The sequence below is a fragment of the Gymnoscopelus microlampas genome, assembly GCF_963454915.1.
Source record: "Gymnoscopelus microlampas genome assembly, chromosome: 8".
Classification (NCBI taxonomy): domain Eukaryota; kingdom Metazoa; phylum Chordata; class Actinopteri; order Myctophiformes; family Myctophidae; genus Gymnoscopelus; species Gymnoscopelus microlampas.
This window is the reverse complement of record NC_139945.1, coordinates 511,640-533,765: the sequence shown is the minus strand read 5'-3', so window position 1 is coordinate 533,765 and position 22,126 is coordinate 511,640. Positions and strand designations below refer to the sequence as shown.

The 22,126-nt window shown below is 40.2% G+C and overlaps 1 protein-coding gene across 1 annotated transcript in view; it reads left to right on the top strand.

Moving 5' to 3' along the window:
• Positions 1-22,126, top strand: part of LOC311051093 (uncharacterized protein) — a gene marked incomplete at its 5' end in the record, with an annotated part of 64,831 nt that overhangs the window by 22,882 nt on the left and 19,823 nt on the right. Inside the window, 3 exons of the mRNA XM_084065486.1 lie at positions 15,982-16,251; positions 20,799-20,933; positions 21,041-21,073. Of these exons, the coding sequence (XP_083921612.1) occupies positions 15,982-16,251; positions 20,799-20,933; positions 21,041-21,073 (438 nt within the window). The remainder of the gene's footprint in view (positions 1-15,981; positions 16,252-20,798; positions 20,934-21,040; positions 21,074-22,126) is intronic.

The window sequence follows — 22,126 nt, the reverse complement described above, 5'->3', positions numbered from 1 at the left end:
ATCGGCGGATCCGGATCCAGATCTTCAAATAGTAAAATCAACAGGAAGTTGACATTTTTATTAAAAAAACAAACAGTACTGGGTTTGGTGATGCTCCATATTGTCTGAATCAGCTATGTTTGCGTTCATTTATGTGCTAAAAGAGTGACTTTGAGAGCTGTTTCAGCGTACAATTTAAGTCAATGAGGAGCATATTTTGAATTATCAATTTCTAATCAATGGAGCAATTATTTTTGATTTCTTGCCCACCTTTGGAGTGACATCATGGCAAGGTAACTACACAACCCAAACCTCTACCAAAGTGGTCTTACCCTTTAAAACTGCCATTCTAACACCCCTCCTCAAAAAGCCCTCCCTAGACCCAGACATTCTGACAAACTACAGGCCCATCTCAAATCTCCCATTCCTCTCAAAAATTCTGGAGAAAGTAGTGTCCACACAACTACAAAACCATCTCAACCTCAACAATCTCTGTGAAACATTTCAATCTGGTTTTCGCTCCGCCCACAGCACGGAAACCGCCCTGATCAGGGTCACAAATGACCTCCTAATGGCAGCTGATGATGGCTCCCCCTCTCTGCTCATCCTCCTGGACCTTTCCGCGGCGTTTGACACCGTCGACCATGGCATCCTCCTCACCCTCCTCCACTCCACCATCGGACTAATCGGTTCAGCATTAGACTGGTTCAAGTCCTATCTCTCTGGCAGGACAGAGTATGTCTCCCTGGGAGGTTCAAAATCTCTCACCCAGCCTGTCACCTGTGGTGTCCCCCAGGGATCTGTCCTCGGCCCCACCCTGTTCACCCTGTACCTGCTACCCCTTGGCCGTGTCATCAGCAGGCATGGAATATCTTTCCGCTGCTATGCTGATGACACACAACTATACATAAAAACCAAGCAAACCTCCTCTGCTTCATCATCATCATCATCATCACCATCATCATCATCACCATCATCATCATCATCATCATCATCATCACTACTGCCCTTATCCACTCTCACTACCTGCCTGGAGGAGATAAAGGAGTGGATGAGTAACAACTTTCTGCAGCTAAACAGTTCCAAAACCGAAGTCATTCTTATAGGCACCCCACACCAGATAAAAACATCCCCCATAACCAGCATCACCTTCTCCGGACAGGACCTCCCCCTCTCACCAGTTGTCACAAACCTGGGAATAAAAATGGACCCTCACCTTGACTTCGAGGCCCATGTCAAATACCTATGCAAAAACATCCTTCTTTCACCTCAGAAACATTTCAAAACTCCGTCCCACACTTACGCTAGCAGACTCAGAAAAGCTCGTCCAGGCCTTTGTCTCCTCCAGTTGGACTATTGCAACGCACTTCTCATCGGGATCCCTAGCAAAAGCCTTCAAAGGCTTCAGTATATTCAGAACAGCGCTGCTAGGGTCCTGATGAGAGTGCGCAAACATGAACACATCACACCCATCCTCCGTTCACTCCACTGGCTTCCCGTTGCTTTCCGGACCCAATACAAAATATCCCTGTTGACACATCAGTGCATCCACGGCAACGCTCCCTCATACCTCAAGGACCTAGTCTCCCTACAATCCTCGACCCGTAACCTCCGCTCCTCAAACACCAACCTCCTCAACACCCGCAAGGCCAATCTACGCACCATGGGCGACCGGGCTTTCTGCTCGGTCGCCCCCGAACTGTGGAACGCCCTCCCTGTCCACCTAAGAGCACCACAGTCGGTCGACTGCTTTAAGAGAGGATTAAAGACCTACCTTTTTAGCAAAGCATTTTTTTAGCTGGTTTTACCTCAAGGCTTTATGCCCCCATATTTTAATTGTTTTAGTTGTTTTCTTTTATTGGTGTGATGTTTTCTGTTCTTATACTATTGCCTTCTGTAAGCACTTTGAGATTTCTTGTAAATGTAAAGTGCGTTATAAATAAAATCCATTATTATTTATTATTATTACTGGCCAATCACAGCGCGTCCTTGCACAAGCGTATTGGCCAATCATGCACAACTGGTTTAGACTATGTAGGGACGCGTAGGAGACTCAATTTAGTCGCTGGATCTCCATGAATTCAAGGCTTCATGGGGTTTTTTTATTGGTTGAATATTTTATTAGAGAGAAATGTAAAAACAGGACGAGTACAGTCAAACACTTTGTCTGAAATCATCATCATTGGAGTGCCCTCGAGATCTGCGACACAAGCTTCTTCCACTGGTCCAGTCCTGTCCCTACTCAGAACATATGGAGATGTGAATCAGTGTTGTGTTCTAGTTTTTTTCGGAAGGTATACGCTACGATACGATGCGCGTGGTCGTGGGTATACGCTCTCGCGTTTTCAATGGATGAAACAGTTTTTGAAGGTATACGGTAGCGACGAAAAAAAATCTCAAGGTATACGCCGTACACAGCATCTGACGGTAGAACACACCACTGATGTGAATGGTCTGCTTCCTCTTGATGGGCAGGGTAGTCTCCACAGCAGAATACCCAAAATGACCTGATCTTCTGCTCTGTGGCAATGTCCAGCAAAGCAGAGTCTTCTTTGTGCCACAACAACTGGGCTGTGTAATTGATAGAAAATATATATATTTTTTTGGGATGAACTACTCCTTTCATGATTCAATACAACAGGCCCCTCCCGCACATTTTGGAAGCCATCAATAGCCAATGATTTTTCCTTGCAGGACTGGGAATGTGCATGGCAAGGTTTCACGCCGATCGGTCCAGCTGTGTCCGAGGTCAGCTGTACATTGCAGGCGGACAGATGGATGGACATGGTGAAAACATATTCTCTGCCTCCTGGCCTTTCAACCTGTTGAGATAATTACTGTAAAATAGTGCTTTTATGTCATGATCTGTCTCCCTAGACTGGCATGGCCAGACTAATATTAGTCTGGAATCTCTGTGTGGAACCTGCATTTCCAAGGGGCCAATTAAAACAATGCCTCTGGTGATAAACCCGCCCTACATTTGCATACTGGGCCCTGATCCAATCACAACCAAGCGGGGTCATGTGTATATATATATATATATATATATATATATATATATATATATATATATATATATATATATATATATATATATATATATATATATATATATATATATATATATATATATATATATATATGTCTGTATATATATATATATATATATATATATATATATATATGTATATGTCTGTATATATATATATATATATATATATATATATATATATATATATATATATATATATATATATATATATATATATATATATATATACACACACATATACAGACATATACATATATATATATATGTATGTGTATATGTATATATATATATATATATATATATATATATATATATATATATATATATATATATATATATATATATATATATATATGTGTATATGTATATATATATATATGTGTATATGTGTGTATATGTATGTGTGTGTGTGTGTGTGTGTGTGTGTGTGTGTGTGTGTGTGTGTGTGTGTGTGTGTGTGTGTGTGTGTGTGTGTGTGTGTGTGTGTGTGTGTGTGTGTGTGTGTGTGTGTGTGTGTGTGTGTGTGTGTATGTATGTATGTATGTATGTATGTATGTGTGTATGTATGTATGTATGTATACATTTTAAAAATAAATTTAAAAAACAATACCGTCACATTTACATTGACATCATGGAATATGTTTTTAAATTGATGTCATGGAATGTAGTTTTTACATTATGGAATATTTTTGCATTGATATTATCTGATATATTTTTTACACTGATATTATTGTATCTATTTTTACACTGATATTAGGGGATGTATTTTTACATTGATATTATATAGACCCCTTAACAGACGACGTCACACTGGTTGTGTCATACTGGGTCATACTGCGCAAGCGTCAAAACCCATTCTGTCGGGTATCGCTAGGGCGCGCAGCACTATCCAACACACAAGAGGAGGTTGGGGGTGTGCTGAAACCAGCGCACCCCAAAACAACAGGTTGACAATTGATTGCATGAAACAATCTGTGCATCCAGTCTCAATGTTGGTAAACAAATAATTGGTCTATGGGATGTATGTTTACATTGATATTATGGGATAGTAGTACCGCCTGAATACTGTAAAAAAAAAAAAAAAGAAAAGAAAAAAGCTTCAGTTACAGTGACCTCTCCTGGCGAAGTTCAAGACTGCATTTAGGCAAGTCAGTTGGCGGTGGATTAATAGGAGATGGTGAAATGGTAGTAAATATATCAGATTTTATTATGTTTATGATTTAGTTAAATGTTCATATTAGAAGGAATGCACTGTACAAATTAAGGCTGATTGATTCATGTTTGTATTAAAATATTTGAGAAACATCAGGGGTTTGTTTTTTATAACAAATAAAGACAAGTGTGTTTATGTATGTAGGGTGGATTCATATTTTTTTTTATCAGTCACCAGAACCAAGGACAGGTGTTTTTGATGAATCTAACATGTTAAAATGGAGTTTGAAGTTACAATGGGTTTGTATTGGAAGGGGCGTGTCTGATAAAATGAATATCAAATATCTAAATACTGAATCAAGAAACTAAAACACTGTCTGGAGTGAAACACAAAAGCCTGAGTAAACGATAAAATGAGCCCAAACATGTTGGAAAGTGAAATATCCCTTTAAGCCCTCATCTAAGTAGGCCTACTTGCCATTGATTGTTTGGTCACTAGGTGGCAGTGTAAGATTTGATAACACACCAAGTGGCTCAGCAGATACTCTGATGATCAGTTTGATGTTAAAAATCTACACTGGATGAAAATTATAACTTTAATTGACAGTTAGAAATATGCATTAAAAGTAATCACTATTATAGACTATTATATAATGACTTTATGTTGTATAAAACTCTCAAGGATTAAAGCCAAACAGAAAATTCTTGCTTTTTTTTTTACATTTTTGTCCCAATGTGATTTGTGAAATAGTATGAAAGGATCCGATTGATTGATTGATTGATTGAAGTACTTTATTTATAAAGACATGGAAACAGTACATGGCCGGAAGTACAATTTACAATCATAGGTCCTCTAAACTGGATCTCTCATAAAAGCACAAAGTCTTATTTAAATGAGATCCCCACGCACTCAAATCATGATGACATTTAAGAAAACAGACAGATACACACACTACTATAGTATAGTAGATGGGGGTCCACGGACAAATATATATCAATTTGGGGGTCCTTGACATGAAAAAGTTTGAGAACCACTGCTCTAGTATAAGCCATTTAAAAGACATAGATCATAAATGCATTTTTAGAATAAATGTATGTCTTTAAAAAAATAACATTACATGCGATGATCTTACTTTGAAGGCAACCGGAAACCTTATATGTCATAGCTCCAGAACCGGATGTCCTGTAGTTGTTTACGGAACGGAGCTCACGCATACGTTACGGGCAGTACAAAAAAAACAACCAGGCTGTCATACCTTTATATTGTTTGTCTTTGACGGTTATAGTAGTTAATGTGCATCCATACGTCGGAAACGATCGATAATGTGTTCATAAACAAAGAATATCAGTTCCCTGCTGCGGTGGATCTATCAGTTCTAAGTTATTTAAGAGACTAAAGGAGGACTTCCACCAGCCAAATCCATGAAGTAAAAACTTTACACGACGACGAAGGAGCATAAATCCTTCAATAGTGTAATCAGAAATGCGTCGATGTGGTTTTATATCAACGATTTATATCAACGTGTTCCTGGCGATATGGAGCAGATGTTACTACGCATCTTTGACGGGTAACTTTAACTTTAACTTTAACATGATGTTACTTGCAACTTAAGTTATTTATATGGAAATGTGGGCACCCGGAAGAGTGGCCTTTTAGGCCACTATTTGCCATTGGAGTCTGAGTCAACATGTAAAGGTAGTGGTACAATAACTATTCAGCCCATTTAAAGCGTGTAGTAGCGAAATCGTTTTCTTTAGTTTTACTACAGTTGGAGACCTCGCACGGTAGTGGAATTGCAACGGAGACCATGCTCTAAATGGACATGCCTTGAAATGCCATTTTCTGTGCAGCGGCTGCAACTGCATCTTAAAACATACTATTTCCAGGTGATTAGATTACATAAACATTACCTTCAATAATGTGTAGGACATTTAAAATCGACTGGTCAATAATCACGTCACTGTAATGTGGGATTTCAGACACTTGTGGTCATATTTTCTCTATAATTGGTCATGTTATAAACAGTTTATTTAACCTATCATGCGTCATATTTACTATTTCTAAGTAGCCTATAACATAATGAATAATAGATGATCATGGTGAGATATTTTATAAACAAATCTGTAGTAAACAGCCGTGTGTTGGAGACCAGTACAATACAATCAGTGTGGTGACTGAGGTTAGGGGTGTTCGATATTGCAAAAAATACTATCACAATATTTTTCAAGAAATATCACGATATATATCACCATTATTTTTCATGTAGGTTATTATGGTAATTTTTCAAGTTACTTAACAGTACGACCACCTACAAGGTAACAAAAACTAAAAGAAAAGGGATAACAGACCATTTAGACAAAAATACCATTTCAAGCTGGTTTTAATTAATTCTGCAATGCAATGAAATTAATCTCTGAATTAACAATTCCTCAGTGTTCAAGTTGGTAGACACAAATGTAAACAACACAACCAAGTGCACTCTCTTGCTAAATAAAATAAAAAATATTCAAGGCACAGAAACATAACTAAGTACAACGTAAGAGTACGACATCAATGAGGAAAAGTCAGTGCCAAACAATTAAAATGTAAACTTTAGAATTGAACTTAGTGCAATCAAAGACTTCAGCATGAACATCTGTTTCAAAAGGGAAAAACAATATAAAACATAGACGCCTTAACAGACGACGTCACACTGATACGAAACAGTATGCGCGCGCAGGTCGGCAGCAAAAGAACCCCACCGCTCATAAGATGCAATGTAAAAGTGGTCACAGTCTCACGTGTACAAATGCATCCCATCAAACTTTCAGATGCTGTTTTTCTTCCAGTGTGGAGGAAGAATGCTTAGGATTTTTACTGTGATCTCTCGCTCTTGAAATATATAATCCTTGGTTTCTGTTGTGTGTAAACAATAATAACAATTCAAAGCAGTTGTCCTCAAAACTCCACCTCCAGTGGCTGTCATAAGAACAGAGGGGAGCGCTCTATGATCATGGCACCAGAACCTGCTTGGCTCGCACAGCTGCAGCCCGTCAAGACTAATTTATGCTCCGTCCCGCGAAGGTGTCGCGCGCAGAGCCTAACGGCCGAGAATAGCAGATCTCCAAGCTCACAGCGGTCGCATCGATGACGCGGTTGTGAGCTTGTATGTCAGCTGTTCTCGTTGCGCAATACCGTTACGCGATGAAGTATATATGTGTCGCCAGGGCGCACCCCACTAGCCTACACACAGAGGAGGTTGAATGAACTGAAACAAGCTCACACTAAAACAGCAGGTTTGGGGATCTGTTGGGAATTGATTACATGAAACAGTCACCTGTGCGTCCAGTCCCAATGTTTGTAAACAAATAATTGGTCTATTGATAAAATAACACAAGCCAACAGAACCAACCAAGACAGAATAAAGTGCAATACTGTCTGACACACACACACACACACACCCCCCCCCCCCCCACACACACACACACACACACACACACACACACACACACACACACACACACACACACACACAATGGAGAAACATTTGTTTGTAGTATTATTATGAATTAACTCCCGACCTTATCTGAATGACAGACAGTGGCAAAAATCTACTTGTTTCACTCACCGATGGCCTGTTTCTGGGGATGTTGTAGGTCATATTTAAAAATAATGGTAGCAAGCACTAGAATCCTATTTTGCTACTTACCCCTATGTGTCAGGATAGTCCATGCCGAATTTCATATGTGTAAGACAATTTACGTAATTTTAGTAAATTAATATTTCCATTAACATAATTTCGGCCCAAAAAAGGGTTTTTGGGGCCCCTGAGACCAAACGGCCCCGAGTTGGGGGTGGTCAGTATGAACTTGTGATGGCCCAAGGTATATGCTAACAGGAAATCATAGTGATTTTTTTTTAGCAGAGGACATCCTGAGGGCTGGGCCTGGCTCCCGGACTATAGTATTTGGGTAGGGTGGCCTGGAAGAGTGTATGACTCCCGGGCTGAATTACAGGCCCAATCCGGGCCTGACCTATCCCATAACCCCGGAGGGTCGTTCTCTGTCCTCGGCAGCTCTCCTTGTCTGCATCCACTTGCCTTGGAACCATTCATGAAACTTTTATAGTTGTAGTGCTCAGTGTGAACAGCCCTTAAGACAATATTTTAAATTTGTTTCTCACTGTGCATACTGTATATTGTTGTTGTCAGGCAGAAACCTCTTATCTCCATATTCTAACTTTTTATGTTCTTTTGTAAATGAACACCCTTCTTGATCATAATACAGCGTTACACAAAAGGAGTTATAAATGTCACTGTTATGGTATGGGGCTGTTTTGGGGCTATTGTCACACAATATGGGGCTGGTTTCTCTTGTGACATTAGGTTAATTATCTTAAGCCGTTTTTCCATTACAGCTTATAGACCAGTCCAGTCCCGCATTGACCAGACCAGCACCGCACCGCTTCAAAATGTCTTGCGCTTCCATTAAGGCTGCAACTAACGATTAATTATCGATTAATCGGATTATCGCACTTATTTAGCAATTACCTTATAATTTAGATTTTAGGTTGTTTTAGGCATGTTCTAACTAACAATAATGACAATAATAATGAATACTTCCTTCAAAGATAATATTTTATTACAGCTTTCTTGACTACAACTGTACTGTTACTCTAAGTACATAACAAAACTGTTATTAAAGTATTCAATCAATCAAATACAAAAGATACTGAATATAAAACATAAAATATATATTTTTTTCTCTATAATAGATCAACTACATAACAAAACTGTTACTAAAGTATTCAATCAATCAAATAAAAAAAGGTGCTGCTGAACTTGTGTATCCTAGGAGTCTAGGACAGACACATAATATCTGAATTGGAGACCCCCCACAATAATCATATTTGAACTGGGGAGTGGGGACCCCCCAAAATAATCATATTTTAACAGGCAACACCCTACCCTGAAAAGCACTTGGAATTGTAGGAGTTGAGGCATTACATTTAGTTTGACTCGGTTCCACAGATAAATATTGTGAAAATAGCTGATCTACAAAATAGATTGAGATAGAGCTTGTGATCAGCTATATATATTATTTCACAAATAATTGACAAGTTTTTATAGAGTTTTTTGATTACTTTTGTTGCAGTAATGGTCTTTTTAGGTATTAAAATGGTATATAAGTCCTTAAATTGTCACTTTACTGTCATCTGTGTACCCCCCCCCCCCCCCCCAAAAAAAATTAAAAAATCATGTGGGTTGCTGTAGGCAAAGTGCTGATATAAAATCAAAATGTGTTACAGTTCCTGTAAACAAACTAAAGTAGCAGCAAAATAGTACCTTTTGTTCTTTAAACCAAGGATGTAGCAGCAATAATAAAGTTAACTCAATTAAAGAAAGTGCGTTCTCTGAACACATCGTAGATGTATTGGCTTTAATATGCAGGGCTGCGCATAGATATATGGGGCTGCGTGCTAAACAGTGTAGCTAGATTCTGTGAGAGAAACAAGCAACCAAGTCTAAGAAAACAAGCCCAAAAGAAGCGACAATTGTTGGCCACATGAGCACATCGCATCACGAGCGACACGTTGTGAGCTTGTAGATCTGCTATTTTCAATAAAATCTTAAAAAGCTTATAATAAGCGGATTTGGCAACACTGATGCAAAAGCCTGGTTTTTATTTACTGCTCAGCGCTCGGATCCGGTCTAGAGCCCGCCTACTGTATCCGGTAATTACACATACATATACACGCACGTAGTGTTTCTGCCTCAGACCGGATCAGCAGCCTGCTATTACTGCTAAGTGAATCCTAGCATTGTTTCTAATAGCGCAAATAGAGCAATAAATAGACTGACTGGACCTGAATCCTGACCAGTACTGAACGGTAAAAAGAAACCAGGCTTAACGCGGTGGAAAGTTAATTTTCAATGTTAAAAGCCACGACAATTGAGTCTTATATAGACGAATCCACAGACGCGCTGCCTGGAGCTGCCTGTAGGCGGCCAGTGCTGCGGTCTTAGCGGCCCGCAGGGCAGCGCGCCGTGGATTCGTGTATAGGCAAGCCCACCAGCAAACACACTTGCGAGCCGTCTCCAAAAATCCTATTTGCTTTCTCCTCAGATGCTCATTCATTGAGCTCGTGCTCCCGTGACAAGCAAAGTCCGCCTTGCAATGTTTGTAGGTCATTTTTTTCCTTTCTCTGTTCAGAGTGAAACGCTCCCAGGCCCCCGCCTTTAGATCTTTCGGTGCGATCGTAAGACGCTGCTGCAGCGACCGTACTAATGGACGCCGCCATTATTCTAGCTGGCTTGTTGTCAGCTGCGGTCGCTACTGCGCAAGTGCAACTCTCAAGGAGAAACAGACTGCTCGTCTCCCCCTATGATTTTGCAGCATTTACGTTGTATTACATTACATTTAATGTCGGAAAACACTCGCGATTCGTTGTAGATTAATAATCGATGATCTAACTCGTTGGCAACGAATTTATTAATCGATTCGTTGTTGCAGCCTTAGTTTACATTGCACAAAAGTCCCCACTCGCAAAATCCTCACCCTCCACTCCCGAAGGAAATCAACGCCCCTTTCTTTAACACACCAGCTTAGCCTAGGCTACAGGGTTAGCCTAAATGCTAGCGTGCTTCCTCAGAGCTAGTTTGGCTCTTAAGTTATTATTTGGCCATGTTCACCCTGACTTTAATCTTCGCTATTGTTGGGAAGACCTGTGTGATGTCTAAACACGTTGCCATCACTTATATAAAAAACATTATTAGCGTGTGTCGACGCACATTAATTGTTGCCAGGTTTGCAGAAAAAAATAAGCAATCAGGTCTATGAAAACAATCCCAAAAGAAGCGACTATCTACGGCTATTTGAAAATAGCAGATCTACAAACTCACAACGCGTAGCGATGCGATGCATTGTGAGTGTGTGCATCTGCTATTTAAAAAAAATATATTATATACATATATAATGTTGACAAATACATATTAATTTGGGGGTCCTTGACATGAAAATGTTTAAGAACCACTGGTTTCAACAACATATGGAAACAAGCCCCAAATAATCAACTACATTTTAGAAACAAGCAGTGGTGGAAAAAGTACTCAAATGTTTTACTCAAGTAAAAGTATCAATACTGCAATGTAGAAGCACTCTACAAGTAAAAGTCTGGAATTACTTGAGTAAAAGTACAAAAACTATTGGTATAAAAATGTACTTAAAAGTAAGTACTAAAATGTTTGAAAATAGCAGATCTACAATGATGCAATGCGTTGTGAGCTTGTAGATCTGCTATTTTCAAATAGCCTAGGTATAAAATAGGGCTTAAGTGGTTAATGTATGTTTTATAATGTAATCATTTATATCTGAAAAGTAACTAGTAACTAATACGTTTTCAGATAATTGTAGTGGAGTAAAAGTACTACCAATATTTACAAGCAACTTGACAGAAAAATAAGCCCAGTCGCTTATAATAAGTGGACATGGCAACACTGCTCCCGTAGTGTTTACATTTTACAGAGACCTGAGTGGACAGACACAGCTGTGAGCCGACCAATCAGTAGCAGCAGCGTTATACGTCACAGCTTTAGCCCAGCTCAGACGCTCATGGACGCCTGATTATGGATTCCATAGATATATATAAAGGCTAGATGGCTCAAGGGGCGGCGCAAGCGTAGCTCAACCGCGGCCATCTTGCGACGGTCACTCATAACATTATGTCTATGGTGCATATACTTTGAAATAACCATAGCGTGCTCAATTTTCATCCGATTTTCAAACGGTTTGGTGTTTTGTAAACACCAAAGATGTAGTTATGATACTGCATACTTATAATTATAATCATGTTTTTTTTTAAAAATACAATAATATCATAACTACATCTTTGGTGTTTACAAAACACCAAACCGTTTGAAAATCGGATGAAAATTGAGCACGCTATGGTTATTTCAAAGTATATGCACCATAGACATAATGTTATGAATGACCGTCCCAAGATGGCCGCCATGTGGCGACGTCGTACTCCATTGGCCAGCAGCGCGGGTGAGTCATCTAGCCTTTATATATATCTATGATGGATTCCACCAACGCTCCAGGATTTAGACCCGCCTTACCTGTCTGATTGGCTCCCTGGCAGGCATAGTTTTACTGAGGTTAGGGTTAGGGTTAGGGTTAGGTTTAGGCATAGTCTTACTGAGGTTAGGGTTAGGGTTAGGTTTAGGCATAGTCTTACTGAGGTTAGGGTTAGGTTTAGGCATAGTTTTACTGAGGTTAGGGTTAGGGTTAAGGTTAGGTATAGGCATAGTAGCAAAAACGAGAACTGTCAATCACAGCGACTACTGACCAATCACAGCGGGTTTGCCAGGACGCGGCGTGGGTTTCATAATAACGCCTCATGGACAGCTCATGGACTCTCTCGGTTAGACACCGTTGTGTGGAGAAGTATAACTCTGTTAGACACCGTTGTGTGGAGAAGTATAACTCTGTTAGACACCGTTGTACTGGAGAAGTATAATTCTCTGTTAGACACCGTTGTACTGGAGAAGTATAATTCTCTGTTAGACACCGTTGTGTGGAGAAGTATAACTCTCTGTTAGACACCGTTGTACTGGAGAAGTATAACTCTCTGTTAGACACCGTTGTACTGGAGAAGTATAATTCTCTGTTAGACACCGTTGTGTGGAGAAGTATAACTCTCTGTTAGACACCGTTGTACTGGAGAAGTATAACTCTCTGTTAGACACTGTTGTACTGGAGAAGTATAATTCTCTGTTAGACACCGTTGTACTGGAGAAGTATAACTCTCTGTTAGACACCGTTGTACTGGAGAAGTATAACTCTCTGTTAGACACCGTTGTGTGGAGAAGTATAACTCTCTGTTAGACACCGTTGTACTGGAGAAGTATAACTCTCTGTTAGACACCGTTGTGTGGAGAAGTATAACTCTCTGTTAGACACCGTTGTACTGGAGAAGTATAACTCTCTGTTAGACACCGTTGTACTGGAGAAGTCCATCATTGGCATCCGTCAGTCTCCAGAGACTATGGAGTCGCGCCCCGGACAGTGGCTCCACTGCTCCTGGTGCAGTGTTTAGTGTGGCTGAACAGACCTATGAGGGATTTACATTCCCTTCCACACTTCATACAGGGGAAGACTGATGCTGGTCTGTCTGTCTGGCTTGCAGTTATTGCACATAGCCAAAATGCATTAAAAATATTAGGCTTGTCATTGAGAAAGGAAAATAAAGTTGTCTTTTTGAGGAGAAGTGGAACCTTATGTCACTGTAAGTTTAGCATGAGGCAGAGGGTCTACCCTCTTCAGGGAATTACTTTATATCTCTAGGCTACAGAAAACATTCAGTTGGCTATTAAACATACACAAGACACAGACAAGAGACAAGCGGTTACTTACAGCTGCCATTAATTAGTGCTTTTGATTGCCTGTGTGGTCAAACCAGGGTCAAATGCACAAAACAAATATTATATATTATCAGAGCTATTATTAATGTTATCGGGATGACGTCATAATTATATATTATATCGGACCGATAATTATCGGGCCGATACTTATCGTGCACCAGTACTCACAAGCCAACAAATTGACCACAGCACGTCTGAGAAAACCACCGTTCCAGCACTGGCTGTACACTGCCTCAGTGGCTCCAGCAATGGAGGGAGCTAGTGTTGCTAGTCAGGTTCATTGAGCTACCTCTGAGTTTGTTGTCTTCACTTCATCTGTGACAAAATTAGCGTTTGCTGCGCTCGAATGTCTGCGTTAACTCAACACAACATACTAAGATAGTATGTTATTATGTGAACATGTTAACAGCATACATCTATCTAAATACAGATAAACAATTAAAGATTGATATCACTAAAGCCATTTTGTTTTGTTTTCAGGAGAACCCCAGGTGATCGGGTCGTCTCAGCCCATTCTGGCCAGAGTGGGAGATGATGTGATTCTTCCATGTCACGTTGAACCTCCTGACAACATGGAGAAGATGACGGTGGAGTGGTCCAGACCTGACCTGGAGCCAGCTTACGTGTATCTCCTCCAAGATGGACGTTACGTTACCGATATACAGAACCCGTTGTACAAACAGAGGGCGTCCCTGTTTCATGAGCAGCTTTCTCATGGTAACATCTCTCTGAAGCTGACCAGGGTGATGCTCTCAGACGAGGGGACCTACAAGTGTTTTGTTCCAAACCTGCGCAGCAACAGTTTGATCCAGCTCCTTGTTGGTAAGATCTAGTGTTCAAAACCACAATGTTTTTTATAATTATTTAATATTGTTCAATATCGCTGCTGTAGTTGTGGAAAAAGTACTAAATTGTTTTACTTGAGTAAAAGTATCAATATTGCAATATAGTATTGGTATCAAAATGTACTTAAAGTACCAAAGTAGAAAGTTCTCATTATGCAGAATGTCCGGTTTCACAACTTTTAAAATGTATAAACATCATTTGAAAATAGCAGATCTACAAGCTCACAATGTGTGCGATGCGACGCGTTGTGAGCTTGTAGATCTGCTATTTTCAAATGGCTGAAATGTATATAGAGCTGAAGTGGTTAATGTATGTTTTGCAATAATAATCAAAATCTGCAAAGCAACTAGTAACTACAGTTTTCAATTAAGTGTAGTGGAGTAAAAGTATAATATTTGGCTCTGAGGTGTAGTGCAGTAGAAGTAAAAGTACTGAAAATTGGAAATACTCCATTAAAGTAAAAGTACCTCAAAATTGTACTCAAGTACAGTATTTGAGTAAATGTACTTAGTTACTTTACACCACAGCTGCTGTATCACCACACCGCATATGCTCAATTATTATCAAACACCAGTGGATTTGTTACAGCCTACATTATAGGCTACTTGACAAAAATATAAATGATTATATACATTATACAGACATATACTGTAGGCTTCAAGTATTTTGTAAGCAGGAGTAAGGACACCTTTACATAGCCTGTTCCACAAATACAAAACAGGGTCTCAAATGTAGGCCTATATTCAGAAATAAATTAAAACCGTTTTATTTATTCCATATATCTTACTAGATGACACAGAAGTTTCGTATAGCAGCCTTCACTCTGCAGAAGGCTGGATAGCTGAAATGTATTGTCATCTTCTGACCCATAGGGAATACGGTTGGAATTTATTTCTGAGTGTGACCCTCCTGTCTTTTTTATTTTATTTGTCTGTTAAATAACCACACAGATTGTCTCGTCTGAACAGACTGTACTTATCTCTCTGTCACAGTTTATAACATCACTCTGTTGACAGCCTCTCTGCTCAGTGGAGCTGCATCTGACCTCATGCACCACCATATTAGAGGGAATTTTATTTTGTATTTCATTTTTTTCATTTTCCAAAAAATATATATATATATATTCAAAACAAATGAAAAAAGTAATTGAAAAAACACGGTCTCCTCACTTATTTGAAGGACAATATCAGTCACCAGAACCAAGGACAGGTGTTTTAGATGAATCTAACATGTTAAAATGGAGTTTGAAGTTATCATGGGTTTGTATAGGAAGGGGGCGTGTCTGATAAAATGAATATCAAATATCTAAATACTGGATCAAGCAACTTAAAAACAGTCTGGGGTGCTCCCAAAAGCCTGAGTAGACCATAAAATGATCCAAACATTTTTTGAAAGTGAAATATCCCTTTTAAGCATATTAGGACCCATATTAAGGAGAACATGAACCCCTCTGCTGGACTAGCTGTTGTCCTGCATTTAACTAGGCAACTGCATAGAATATACCACGGATGGACAGACAGACAGATAATCATGTGTATTTATGTTTTGCAGGAGCTGTGTCTCAACCAGTGATCTCTTCAAATGGACCAACAGATGATGGCTTATCTTTGACCTGTGATTCTGGGTGCTGGTATCCTGAACCTGAGATATCTTGGCTGGACGGTGATGGAAACCTCCTCCCTGCTGGACCCTCAGTGACACAGCAACGTTCTCAACATTGTTACGCTGTCCAGAGGAACGTGACCCGAACAACAGACCTGACCTGTAGAGTTCACCTGCCACACATCAATCACACTGTAAACATACAACGTTACATCCCAGGTAATCAATGTTTACTAATTATTATTACTAAACTACTACTAAACTATTATTAAAACATATTTATGATATCATTTTGTCACGCTCCCTGGCGACTGGAGGTCCAACGGCAAGAAATACAAGTGCAAGAGACACACGAGAACTACACATTTCACGCCCACTTTTGAGACAGCGCCGCTACTCGAGGTCCATTAGAACAATGAACTGCAGCTCTCAATGCAATCTCTATGAGAGGCATTGTAAAATACCCTCATTTAACTGTTTAACTACTGAGGCTGTAGCATTTTTTTTTTATTATAATAAACTGTCCCATTTGTTTAATTTATCATTTTATTTAACAAAAGGAACTTAAATAATGCTTTACAAAAGGAATAAGGTGTGTAGTTCAGTAATCAGTAGTGTCAGCAATGTATGGATGTGTTTTCAATGTAGTGTGGGGTGTTGTAAAGTGTGTGAACTCAAGTCATAAGGCAAACAAACAGAACGGTGCTGTCATCTGGTGTTGGACACCTAGAATGGCTGCCACCCACTGTTTTATAGGGCTCCAGGGAGCACTGGCCAGGTGCTCCCAATGCACCTAATTAGGAACCCCAAGTTGGCCGACGCCTGTAGGATATCTGTGGGAGAGATACTCACAGGGGAGTACACCATACAACCACTGGAAGCCAGGCCAAGGGGCCGTGACACCCGGGAGGCATGCGTTAATCCGACAGACCTTTTCTCCGACTATGTGGCATCCGCGTGCGGTTAGGGTTAGGGTGCGGGTTTGGTTCGGGTTTACTGTTTAATGTCGGAGCACTGCGCTGTCGGAGGAATGCGCTGTCGGACTAACGTATTGCACCCGTGACACCCTCCCCCTTCACAATGTGAATTTAAACACCACTTGCCCCCAAATTACTTCCGGTCCAACCAGTCCTGTCCACAACCAGCACACCCGGCCCTCCCCTCAGCAACCAAGATTACCATGGATTCCTGGAGCATCTAAGAGGAGAGGAACAGGAGGCAGACAGAAAAGGAGGACCAGTAGATGGGACAAAAAAAAAAAACAGGTCACATATTGCCTACTATTTAAGGCACCCTGGAAAGGGCATCTTCTACCACATTCTCTACCCCTTTAATGTATTTAACTACGAGCCAATACGACAGCCGCATTAGGGACCAGTGAATTACCCTCTGATTGGGACTTTGCAACTAATTCAAAAAGGTTAGTGGATTATGGTCACTGTAGACCACCACAGGCGCAGCCCCAGACACTACATAGACTTGAATTTAAACTGAATTTACTAATTTACTACCCACAATATACTATAATATACTCCATCAGTGTGTCAAAAGTTCTAGCATCTGAAATCTAAGGTTTAAGTGGTCACATGGTATATACGTCACGGACGCATCCCTTGAGGTTTTCCATACCTAGATACGTTTGTGTCTCATGTATAATTTTTATAGGCTATTTATTTTGGACAATTATCCAAACAGCATCTTGCAAGACTACTTGTATATTAATACTAACTGTAGTGATTGAACTAAATTTGGCCCAATACCGCCTTCAGTTCGGTCACGGTGGCGTTTGGACTCACCAAAAGTTTGTTCCTCGACGCGCTCGCCTCGCTCACTCCAGCCTGGCTCCTTCCAGCAGCACTTGTATTGGCAATAATAATAACACCCTTGTGTAAGTCACCCTTGTGTGTGTATTTCCTAATTCCTTTTGTTTCTACGTTCTTAAATGTGTGCCAAGTGTTAATGTGCGTACTACGTGCGGTAAGAACTGTTGCTTCTCTCCGAGTCCAAACACACCGGAGTCGCACACATGTGTTCATTATATCAATGAGTAGGTGACGTGAACCACCACCAATGCGCCATATGCTCCCTTTTATTGGCTCCTACACTAACCTGGAGAATTCACTAAGTAGTTGAAAATGTTGAGATATGTCACTCCTCCATTTAGTTGGGTTATTTCCCCAACTTACATTCAGGCAAGTTAATACAACAAAGGTAATTGAACCCACACGTTTTAATTTTTCATGTACCGTCGAAGCTCTGCGGTAGGTAGAAAATGTATATAAGCCTATGAGATGCTCAAAATATAGACATGAACATTGGGATTGGGATGAGAATTGACAAATTAAATGTGAAACACAAACTATTGAGCAAACAAGAAGATATGTTGATAAAGACACATTCAACTCTATATTGTCTCCAGTCCATGTAGGATCATTTTAAAAGTAGGCTAACTCTCATATTAATTTCATAGAGAATGCATTGACAGCTGCAGTACATCGTTCGGACCTCGAGTAGCGGCGCTGTCTCAAAAGTGGGCGTGAACATTTTTAGTTCCCGTGTGTCTTTATAGCGATGCAAAAGCTCTGTCATGTGGCCAGATCCAATGAAACACAGGTTACGTTTTTTTTTTCATCCAATCACTTCGCTTAGACAGGGTCATGTGATGGGGTTGTCCAGGGGCACAGTTTTGTCCCTAAAAAGCAGGGCCTTAGCTCCGCCCATGGCGATTGGGATTGGATGCGTTGCCAAGTTACGTGGCTGTACGTCAGTGTTTTGTGTCAAATCTGTTTCAGATGTGTTTTAGAGATGTGTGATGAGACGTAAAAGGCGATCATTAAAGGTAGTGTAACAAGCTGAAACTTGAGAGTCGCAGCTGGCACAGAAAACAGACTGTCCTGTTACTCAGTCTGAGTGTAATAATGAGTGTGTGCGTGTCTGCAGGGCCGCTGCTAAGCATTCAGTATAAAAGCCCTTCATAAACGGCCCGCTGAGCCGAGCGAAAACAAGACGTAAGTCTGCAAACTGTAGTATCACCCCTCTTGTGTCAGAGGAGAGATGGGCGACACAAAACAAACAACCGATCCACAAGCGCGAGCCCACAACCCCGCATCAACCCTCGCCGTTTGAAACGTACGCTCCCGTGGACCCCCTCCCCCGTCGGGTGCACCGACAGCGCATTCCTCCGACAGCGCAGTGCTCCGACATTAAACAGTAAACCCGAACCAAACCCGCACCCTAACCCTAACCGCACGCGGATGCCACATAGTCGGAGAAAAGGTCTGTCGGATTAACGCATGCCTCCCCCCCGTCGCCGTCCCTCGACAGACTGTGAAATTGACGATCCTCATGAGTGATCCATGCCAGCTAGAGATCGATGCAGAATGCGGAGATGTGTGTGTGTGTGTGTGTGTGTGTGTGTGTGTGTGTGTGTGTGTGTGTGTGTGCGCGTGCAAGTGCGTGCACACTGCTGTGTGAAAATATGCCTGTAACGTTTCTCTTTCACTAAAATGCCCTTAACTCTGATTCTAAAAAAAAACTGCAGTTTTTTTGTGAAAACAAGCTGTATTCAACAATAGCTATCAACTCGCTTTCTTTTCCTGACGAAAGTAAGGATTCTAATCTTTGTTTTGAGATATTCCATGTGTTCATAGTCATAGCTCAAAATATTCTGTGGGTCCTCAAAGATTAGTCAGAATGGTCAAAAACCCCGGCAGTGGCTGCAGCCTGTTCTAGAGAAACTCTGGCAGTGAATGTGTTAACATAATGAAAAGCACCTTTGCTTAACACCATATTTATTCTCAGCAGTGGTGGAAAGTAACTAAGTACACGTAATCAAGTACTGTACTTACGAGACTAAAAAGTGTGGTAATGCCTCATCCATTCATTGGAAAAACGACCAGAAGAGAAAGGGAAATAACTGTGTAAAAGGCAGGGCAAACAGAATGGTGTTTTAAATGGCGATCTAAAAGAACTAGTCTAGTCTGCAGTTTACAATACAAATATAAATATAATATTTACGTTGCATCACCTTGATATCATATAACCACGCAGCGCGCTAGGTGTATGTTGTCATCCAGCTGCGATGTCGCAGACCAAACATTCTGTCAGTCATGGGACGATGAGCGAATGGAGACAGTGTTTTGGATTCCAGGGGTTCATTTGGTCCCGGCCTGGGCGCACATACCGGTTCTTATCAGTGTGATGTTGTCTGATAAGGCGTCTATAGAAGGTAGCTTAGTAGTTTTAGTGTTGTGTTTATGACATGACACAACACAGTCCCTGTTTGAAAATATGGCCACCATTAACGTATAAGTGTTGGCTGTAGTTTGATCCAGCTCAATGTTGGTAAGATAGGTCAAAAACATGGATGAGAGAGTATTAGTTAGTAGTAGTTTTGTAGTTACGCATGTACCGTACATTATCACCTTGGTTCTGCATTATTTTTGTAATGCACTATCACGGAAATAATGTTTGCTCATTATACTTATGATTTTCAACTAATAAACCATTTATCAAAACTATGTACATTGAACCAGGGTTCAATGTACATAGTTTTGATAAATGGTTTATTAGTTAATTGCACATTTATTCAGAGTGACTTACTGTACCATCATGCAGGACACATGGCTGTTAATGGAGACCAGGCAGGAATCAAACCTGTGATCTTTAGGCCACAGACCATTTTAACACTTCTGTTGATTTGATTGATCACATTTTGTTTTAATGTCATGTTGACATCTGTTGTACCATGGTTTGCTGTCTTTCAGAGGATATGATTCCCACACAGGGTGGACTAACTGGAGGAGCTATCACAGGGATTGTTGGTGCAGTGTTTTACAGTATCATCATCTTGGTGGCAGTGGGACTTTTGTGTGTGGCAGTGGGATATTTATGGAAAACTGGTCAGTCTTTAACTATTTACAAATCTATAATAATAACTATGTGAAGATGAAAATGATTATAGTGTCTCCACACGACCACTCACTGTCTCACATCTCTGCTTTGACAGGACGATCCCCTGCCTCCAAAAGATATCATCTAGGTAAGTGTGTGTGTGTGTGTGTGTGTGTGTGTGTGTGTGTGTTATAACAAATCCACTGTGTGGTATTAATATTGAAAAATCAATAATATACACCATAATACTATGACATCATTTCATAATCTCATTGCTATAGAGCGTCGCAGTTCCCGCCCACTTCCAGTTGCCGGAAGTAAATACTCAATGCATTTTTCCCATTGACTTTTCCGAAAATATTTATATAAATTAATTTAAGCCTAGAATCAAGCCATCCAGGATCCTGGTGAATCATGACCATAAAACGTTTGATTCTGTGAAAAAACTTTTTTGAAAACGGCAAAACAAAGGGTATTTATTAAACATAGTATATCACCAGAATCCTGGATGGCTTGATTCTAGGCTTAAATTCATTGATATAAATATTTTTGGAAAAGTCAATGGGAAAAATGCATTAAGTATTTACTTCCGGCACCCGGATTCTGCGCAACTGCGATGCTCTATTCCTCTAAACAAGTGGTTCTCAACCAGTAGTCCGGGGACCACCAGTGGTCCTTGGGGGGGTTGCAGGTGGTCCCCAGCTAAATGATGGAGAATTGGTAAATTAACTCTTGAGTGTAAAATGAAACCAAATGGACCCTCATAGATCTTTTACTCTTGAGAGTGTAAAATGAAACCAAATGGACCCTCATAGATCTTTTACTCTTGAGAGTGTAAAATGAAACCAAATGGACCCTCAAAGATCTTTAACTCTTGAGAGTGTAAAATGAAACCAAATGGACCCTCATAGATCTTTAACTCTTGAGAGTGTAAAATTAAACCATAGTATCAGCAAACAAAGAAGTATTTACACTCAAAACGACGGATTTCAGAATAAGAGCCCCCGTGATATGATTAGTCAACTGGTTTTATTTTATTATTTATTTTTAAATCTACTTACATGAGGTAGATGGGCTAAATTAGAAGTACATGACACACCAGCACTCCGCACCTGCGATAGAGAGACTATGGCTGCGGTTACATGGACAGGTATATTCCACTTATATTCGGAATGAATTCATTCAGAATAAGATTGCTCAT